Source organism: Rhipicephalus microplus, unplaced genomic scaffold (assembly GCF_043290135.1).
Source record: "Rhipicephalus microplus isolate Deutch F79 unplaced genomic scaffold, USDA_Rmic scaffold_33, whole genome shotgun sequence".
NCBI classification, from domain to species: Eukaryota; Metazoa; Arthropoda; class Arachnida; order Ixodida; family Ixodidae; genus Rhipicephalus; species Rhipicephalus microplus.
Window position 1 is genome coordinate 11,696 of NW_027464606.1, and position 9,002 is coordinate 20,697.

The 9,002-nt window shown below is 44.3% G+C and overlaps 2 protein-coding genes across 2 annotated transcripts; both read right to left on the bottom strand.

The window, feature by feature from the left end:
* Window positions 1-3,502: 3,502 nt before the first annotated feature.
* LOC119174051 (uncharacterized) lies at window positions 3,503-5,731 on the bottom strand. The gene is made up of 3 exons (XM_075884488.1): window positions 5,281-5,731; window positions 5,172-5,214; window positions 3,503-5,115 (listed from the first exon to the last, which is right to left on the bottom strand). The coding sequence occupies exons 2-3, from the start codon at window positions 5,205-5,207 to the stop codon at window positions 3,523-3,525; spliced, it is 1,629 nt and encodes a 542-aa protein (XP_075740603.1). The 5' UTR covers window positions 5,208-5,214; window positions 5,281-5,731; the 3' UTR covers window positions 3,503-3,522.
* A 567-nt stretch (window positions 5,732-6,298) lies between these two features.
* LOC142786818 (uncharacterized) lies at window positions 6,299-8,166 on the bottom strand. Its single transcript, XM_075884486.1, has one exon. It carries the CDS (start codon window positions 8,092-8,094, stop codon window positions 6,322-6,324), a length of 1,773 nt encoding a protein of 590 aa, XP_075740601.1. The 5' UTR covers window positions 8,095-8,166; the 3' UTR covers window positions 6,299-6,321.
* Between the last annotated feature and the right edge of the window lie 836 nt (window positions 8,167-9,002).

Sequence of the window (9,002 nt, forward strand, 5' to 3'; positions counted from 1 at the left end):
ACCTAACCTAACCTAACCTAACCTAACCTAACCTAACCTAACCTAACCTAACCTAACCTAACCTAACCTAACCTAACCTAACCTAACCTAACCTAACCTAACCTAACCTAACCTAACCTAACCTAACCTAACCTAACCTAACCTAACCTAACCTAACCTAACCTAACCTAACCTAACCTAACCTAACCTAACCTAACCTAACCTAACCTAACCTAACCTAACCTAACCTAACCTAACCTAACCTAACCTAACCTAACCTAACCTAACCTAACCTAACCTAACCTAACCTAACCTAACCTAACCTAACCTAACCTAACCTAACCTAACCTAACCTAACCTAACCTAACCTAACCTAACCTAACCTAACCTAACCTAACCTAACCTAACCTAACCTAACCTAACCTAACCTAACCTAACCTAACCTAACCTAACCTAACCTAACCTAACCTAACCTAACCTAACCTAACCTAACCTAACCTAACCTAACCTAACCTAACCTAACCTAACCTAACCTAACCTAACCTAACCTAACCTAACCTAACCTAACCTAACCTAACCTAACCTAACCTAACCTAACCTAACCTAACCTAACCTAACCTAACCTAACCTAACCTAACCTAACCTAACCTAACCTAACCTAACCTAACCTAACCTAACCTAACCTAACCTAACCTAACCTAACCTAACCTAACCTAACCTAACCTAACCTAACCTAACCTAACCTAACCTAACCTAACCTAACCTAACCTAACCTAACCTAACCTAACCTAACCTAACCTAACCTAACCTAACCTAACCTAACCTAACCTAACCTAACCTAACCTAACCTAACCTAACCTAACCTAACCTAACCTAACCTAACCTAACCTAACCTAACCTAACCTAACCTAACCTAACCTAACCTAACCTAACCTAACCTAACCTAACCTAACCTAACCTAACCTAACCTAACCTAACCTAACCTAACCTAACCTAACCTAACCTAACCTAACCTAACCTAACCTAACCTAACCTAACCTAACCTAACCTAACCTAACCTAACCTAACCTAACCTAACCTAACCTAACCTAACCTAACCTAACCTAACCTAACCTAACCTAACCTAACCTAACCTAACCTAACCTAACCTAACCTAACCTAACCTAACCTAACCTAACCTAACCTAACCTAACCTAACCTAACCTAACCTAACCTAACCTAACCTAACCTAACCTAACCTAACCTAACCTAACCTAACCTAACCTAACCTAACCTAACCTAACCTAACCTAACCTAACCTAACCTAACCTAACCTAACCTAACCTAACCTAACCTAACCTAACCTAACCTAACCTAACCTAACCTAACCTAACCTAACCTAACCTAACCTAACCTAACCTAACCTAACCTAACCTAACCTAACCTAACCTAACCTAACCTAACCTAACCTAACCTAACCTAACCTAACCTAACCTAACCTAACCTAACCTAACCTAACCTAACCTAACCTAACCTAACCTAACCTAACCTAACCTAACCTAACCTAACCTAACCTAACCTAACCTAACCTAACCTAACCTAACCTAACCTAACCTAACCTAACCTAACCTAACCTAACCTAACCTAACCTAACCTAACCTAACCTAACCTAACCTAACCTAACCTAACCTAACCTAACCTAACCTAACCTAACCTAACCTAACCTAACCTAACCTAACCTAACCTAACCTAACCTAACCTAACCTAACCTAACCTAACCTAACCTAACCTAACCTAACCTAACCTAACCTAACCTAACCTAACCTAACCTAACCTAACCTAACCTAACCTAACCTAACCTAACCTAACCTAACCTAACCTAACCTAACCTAACCTAACCTAACCTAACCTAACCTAACCTAACCTAACCTAACCTAACCTAACCTAACCTAACCTAACCTAACCTAACCTAACCTAACCTAACCTAACCTAACCTAACCTAACCTAACCTAACCTAACCTAACCTAACCTAACCTAACCTAACCTAACCTAACCTAACCTAACCTAACCTAACCTAACCTAACCTAACCTAACCTAACCTAACCTAACCTAACCTAACCTAACCTAACCTAACCTAACCTAACCTAACCTAACCTAACCTAACCTAACCTAACCTAACCTAACCTAACCTAACCTAACCTAACCTAACCTAACCTAACCTAACCTAACCTAACCTAACCTAACCTAACCTAACCTAACCTAACCTAACCTAACCTAACCTAACCTAACCTAACCTAACCTAACCTAACCTAACCTAACCTAACCTAACCTAACCTAACCTAACCTAACCTAACCTAACCTAACCTAACCTAACCTAACCTAACCTAACCTAACCTAACCTAACCTAACCTAACCTAACCTAACCTAACCTAACCTAACCTAACCTAACCTAACCTAACCTAACCTAACCTAACCTAACCTAACCTAACCTAACCTAACCTAACCTAACCTAACCTAACCTAACCTAACCTAACCTAACCTAACCTAACCTAACCTAACCTAACCTAACCTAACCTAACCTAACCTAACCTAACCTAACCTAACCTAACCTAACCTAACCTAACCTAACCTAACCTAACCTAACCTAACCTAACCTAACCTAACCTAACCTAACCTAACCTAACCTAACCTAACCTAACCTAACCTAACCTAACCTAACCTAACCTAACCTAACCTAACCTAACCTAACCTAACCTAACCTAACCTAACCTAACCTAACCTAACCTAACCTAACCTAACCTAACCTAACCTAACCTAACCTAACCTAACCTAACCTAACCTAACCTAACCTAACCTAACCTAACCTAACCTAACCTAACCTAACCTAACCTAACCTAACCTAACCTAACCTAACCTAACCTAACCTAACCTAACCTAACCTAACCTAACCTAACCTAACCTAACCTAACCTAACCTAACCTAACCTAACCTAACCTAACCTAACCTAACCTAACCTAACCTAACCTAACCTAACCTAACCTAACCTAACCTAACCTAACCTAACCTAACCTAACCTAACCTAACCTAACCTAACCTAACCTAACCTAACCTAACCTAACCTAACCTAACCTAACCTAACCTAACCTAACCTAACCTAACCTAACCTAACCTAACCTAACCTAACCTAACCTAACCTAACCTAACCTAACCTAACCTAACCTAACCTAACCTAACCTAACCTAACCTAACCTAACCTAACCTAACCTAACCTAACCTAACCTAACCTAACCTAACCTAACCTAACCTAACCTAACCTAACCTAACCTAACCTAACCTAACCTAACCTAACCTAACCTAACCTAACCTAACCTAACCTAACCTAACCTAACCTAACCTAACCTAACCTAACCTAACCTAACCTAACCTAACCTAACCTAACCTAGCCTAGCCTAGCTTAGCCTAGCCTAACCTAACCTAACCTAACCTAACCTGCTGCTGCTGTTGTCGTAGATGAATGCAAAGCATTGACCAAGTACTCAGGATGTTAAGGTTTGTACGAGGAGTTTATTTTTGCCTTATGTAGTTTGCATCGAGTACAAAATTGTCATACAAGCGTATCAAAGACATGGGGTGCACTTTCTTGTCGTGACGTTTGAGCAAGGGACAAGCCTTCCACTTGTATCTCCACATGCGGTGGTTGAAGGCCTCGTCGTTCGGGAACACCTCGTTGTTGGACAGCACAATGACGGGTGTCCTTGTAATGGTCTGGTCGGGAGAGTACTTGACAGCCACAGAGTCTACATCGCCACCGAAGATCTTCTTTACTGTGTCAAAGGCGGCAGATTCGCAGTTGGGTTCGTTCCACAAGAGTATACGGCGACCCACTGTGTCTTGAAGGGGAAAGTTAGAGAAGCGGTTAAAGTTGCGGATAGTTCCTCTGTTTATATAGAAAGAGAGCACAGCATCAAAGAAAAAGTTTTTGCCAGCACTAGGAGGGGACACCACTTCCATACAGTTTTTTTTGGGCACAATTTTTTCGACGAGCTTATAGAGGTTGTTTACAAAGTCGGAAATTTCATTTTGGTTTTCATCGAATTGAAAGTTTAACAGTTCGAGCACGGCATTATACGAGTCCTCCACGGTCATGTAATAAGAACTTAAGTCACCGTGCGGAGCATCAAAGAGTGGTTGAGTATTTTTATACATTTCGATAAAGTCCAATGTTGTATAGCTACACATTTCGTCATTGAAGACTTGAATGGCCCTTTGCAAGTGCTTGTCATCGAGTCGAATAAATCTCATGTGGGGATCAGACAGCCACTTTGGTGTTCTCACAATGTTCGTTAGTGGCGATACGGGGTTCTGCCTGAGCCAGTCGTAGAGGGGTTCTTCCGCTGCTCTCTTTTGACGTTTTCTGGTTTTTGCTTGGTTACCCTCTCGTGAGCATAGCGAATGATTGTTTGGATTGCTTGCCGAACTTCCGGTTGCGTCGTTGCATGGAGTTGCACACGCAGGTTGCGTGTACAGTATTTCCAAAACTCTTGAGGATTCGTGTCCCGAATGGCTGCGTTGTCCCATATCTTCAGCTCTACAGTAAGCAGCCCAATCTGTTCTTCCCACTTTAAAGTATTCCAGGACTCGGGGGTGGCTATACAAATACTGGATAAGATGGAAGAAGTCCCAAGTGGTTGCGTTTGTAGACCAAATAGACGAGCGGTTTGGTCTTCTAGCGAAGCCACTGAATGCAACACATCGGCAGCTTCCGTTGCTCCAGCTACAGTCGTGAATGACGTGGACATGTGGGATGCTGGTTCCGTCAGTGTGAACGGAGATTGCTGTGAGTGCGTATTGTGTTGATCCGAGTTCGAATCGTTTAATAATTTCAATACAAATGTCCTGAGCCTCTCTGTCGTTTCTGGCGGGAAAGACATCGTGCACAATTCTTCTTCTTTTTGGAATGTCTTGTAGTTGCAGTGCCCACAGCGGAGGGGATTGTATATCTTCTGTAACTCTTCCTCGTGATGTTCCTGGTTGTTCATAGTGCGCTCTTGAAATACTGTCCACGCTTCTATAAGTTGTCTCAGACTCCTCCATGCTCTCATTAGACTGGCTGGGATTATTTTCGATGCTTGAATCAGCAAACTCTGTAGCTTCTCCCTGGATATATACTCATCGTCAGCAAAGAATATTTCTAGAATATAATGCAGTGGTACCTCGTCTTCGTCCTCATCGTAGTTTCTTTTCGACATGTTTTTTCTGAAATAATGCCACAGAGAATAAGCAACGCGTACGTACGGTTTAAGAAAACGTCCAAGGACTTACCGAATGTGGCAGGCGCTCTAGCAGCAGAAGGGCTTGTGGGCTACTGCAAAGTGCATGCGAGACGCGGCGTGTTATATATACACGCGAAGGAGGTCAGCTCGAGTCGGGGCCACGCGAAGGAGGCCAGCTCGAGTAGGAAGTAATTATCGTCCCGGCCGCGGAGAAAAGCAATTACGGAAGCGGCCGTGCAATTATGTTTTTCGCTCGGAAAGATAATGATACCCCTGGCGCGGAAAAGTAATTACCTGCTCGGAAAGATAATGACCCCTCCGAGGGGTGCGGAGCAATTATGGAAGCGGCGATGCAAAAGCAATTACGTTTCCTTGCTCGGAAAGATAATTACCCCTCCGAGGGGTGCGGTGTAATTACGGGAGCGACCGTGGAAAAGTAATTACCTGCTCGGAAAGATCGTGCCCGCGGAGCAATTGCGGAAGCGATCGTGCAAAGGCAATTACGTTTCCTTGCTCGGAAATATAATGACCCCTCTTTGAGAGGCACGCAGTAGGAAAGCAATTACGGGGCCCCTCTGGCTCAAAAAGCCACCCGGACCGTCGAGAGCGGCCCCCTCTTGGGCCACAGGACGCATTTGTAGTTGTTATAGCCGCGCTTTTAGAGGCCGCGACGACCCAGTTTCGTTCACTTGGCTCCCTGCGAGACTCTGTGCTGCTGCTGCTTGGAAACATGCTGGTGAGTAGTCGTTGTTGTCGTAGGTTTCACTCAGAAAAAGTGTATATTCTATCTTTTAAACACTCTGAGAGTTGGAGACTACGACGACAGCAGCTATATGTGGCACGTTTATTTCCTATGCAGCCACCAGAGGAAGGAGACGTGGAGGAAGTTGCTGCTGCTGTCAATACTGCTACCTTGCCAGAAGAAGATGCGAGGAAATTGAAGACTGAATACAACATGTCAGATGCTTGGTTTTTTGAACATTTTTATGAAGATGTGATGGCAGCAATCCTGGCAGAAGATGTTGAGAGGATGGAAATAATGATAGAGCAACGAATACTGCAAGATATGGAGAGATGAAGAATAAACGTTTTATTCTGGAGCAAATGGTACTGTTATTGATCTCTTTGAGTGCATTCGAGCGTTTTGCTCTTCACTCAGTCTTGCAATTTCCATTTCGTATGCTTTGACGTCTTCTTGTGTATTTCGGAGGTGTGCTAGACGTCCGTTACGTGACAGACTGTTGGGAGGTAGTTTGATGTGTGCGCGGGTGTGCCGGAGATAAGGACCTTCACTTGTAGGAAGCATTACGCTGTCTGGTGCTATTGTGTCCATGGAGGAGTGGATGACGAGCTCGGTATCAACTTGAAAGAATGCAGCGACGTCTTGAAATTTGTCTGAGCTTCCGGGATCGTCCTTGTTTGATTTAGATACAGCCAGGATACCAAAACCGACACTGGGTTGAATAGACTCTTGTGTCATGGGGCCCAAGCCACGGCGGTACCACGATTTTTCGAGTGGTTGGAAATATTTGACGCGGCTCTTGTTTTGAATTTCTTCGGGGCGTAGGCGCATAATGGTGTTCTCTTCGGGAGTTTGAGTGTATGATTCGGTATTGGAGAAGTTTGTTGTTTTGTAAACTGCAGTGTCGGATGGTACACCAAGAACTGAGTGAGTGAGTAGTTCGTTGCCTGCGCCGTAAGTGGGGCCCATGCGGAGCCATGCATTGTTAAACTTGTGGTGGTAGTTAATGATTGGGGTACCTACTTGGCCTTTGAAGGGATATTGATTAACAAATTTCGTTAAGCGAGGACTGACGCCGTCGATGTGTATAAAGTCATAAGCAAAATTGTGGCGCGGTGCTCCCATGCTGGCTGATGCGCTGTTTTTGTCATCCTGCTCTTGTACTTCTGTTATTGCATGTATTTCGAGACCCCAGTAGCTTTTGGCCAAGTCTGCATGGTGGTCTAAGCTGAATGGAACTATTGTTTGTGGTTTCATGGCATTGTGTGTTGTGCCGTGGGTGATGCGGCACATACCAGTGTCCATGCTGTGGTTTAGCCCTATTGATGATATACCGTACACGAGCATGTCAGAGTTGACAGGTTGTACTACCGAAGAACCAGTTTTCCATGGTGTTCTTAAACCGTGTGGAGTTATTTTGGCGGAGCATTCGAGAGCCTTTGTGTGAGCTGGTAAGTTAAGAAAAGTGCCATGTGGGATGTATAAGTATGGACGGTCGACCGGAAGGCGTGACATACTTGTTACGATGCCGGGAAAGGTTTTTTCTCCGTCGTATTTTAGCGATGTCTTCAGCATGGCGTAGCCCCAAGTGGTAAGTATTTTGCTGTCATTGAACACCGTGACCACTCCGTGGTCGCGAGGAACTCGCAGAATTTGCTGAACGCATTCGGATGTATTCGGATGGTTACTTCCAACGCCTGCTCCTCCTGAAGAGGAGGGGGCGTCTGCTGCCGCTTCCGTCTGGGGCATTTCTTCGTCTGGGCCGTCTGTTGTATCGTCGTATTGTTGTCGCTTTGCTGATGTACTTGGCTGTTCTTGATTATTACGTTTCCGTCCGGGTGGCATTCCATAGAGACTGCGTCCTAGCACCTTTTCCTCCACGAGATTTTTCGCACCAAGACCCGCAGCTCCCAATGCAGAGTGCCAGTTGCCTGTGCTCACAAAGTCCTTGAAGAATTCCTTGGTCGACTGGCGATCGGCAGCAAACACGTCGGCGTCGCTTTCGGCTCTGGAATAGGCCTCGTCGTGGCGCTTTGCGATGCGGTCGTCCTCGTCAACAGGCTCTCCGCTCTGCAGCGGGTTGCCTGGTCCCAAGTAGCGGTGCCCTGGAAAGAGTGGCATGGTCCTGCTCTCATAAGAACATACGGTAGCAGTGAGCGACTACAACAGCAGCTGCAATAACATAGAAGAGTCCCCCCCTTTACAGACGCCTCTATTTAACGAGAGACCTAACCTAACCTAACCTAACCTAACCTAACCTAACCTAACCTAACCTAACCTAACCTAACCTAACCTAACCTAACCTAACCTAACCTAACCTAACCTAACCTAACCTAACCTAACCTAACCTAACCTAACCTAACCTAGCCTAGCTTAGCCTAACCTAACCTAACCTAACCTAACCTAACCTAACCTAACCTAACCTAACCTAACCTAACCTAACCTAACCTAACCTAACCTAACCTAACCTAACCTAACCTAACCTAACCTAACCTAACCTAACCTAACCTAACCTAACCTAACCTAACCTAACCTAACCTAACCTAACCTAACCTAACCTAACCTAACCTAACCTAACCTAACCTAACCTAACCTAACCTAACCTAACCTAACCTAACCTAACCTAACCTAACCTAACCTAACCTAACCTAACCTAACCTAACCTAACCTAACCTAACCTAACCTAACCTAACCTAACCTAACCTAACCTAACCTAACCTAACCTAACCTAACCTAACCTAACCTAACCTAACCTAACCTAACCTAACCTAACCTAACCTAACCTAACCTAACCTAACCTAACCTAACCTAACCTAACCTAACCTAACCTAACCTAACCTAACCTAACCTAACCTAACCTAACCTAACCTAACCTAACCTAACCTAACCTAACCTAACCTAACCTAACCTAACCTAACCTAACCTAACCTAACCTAACCTAACCTAACCTAACCTAACCTAACCTAACCTAACCTAACCTAACCTAACCTAACCTAACCTAACCTAACCTAACCTAACCTAACCTAACC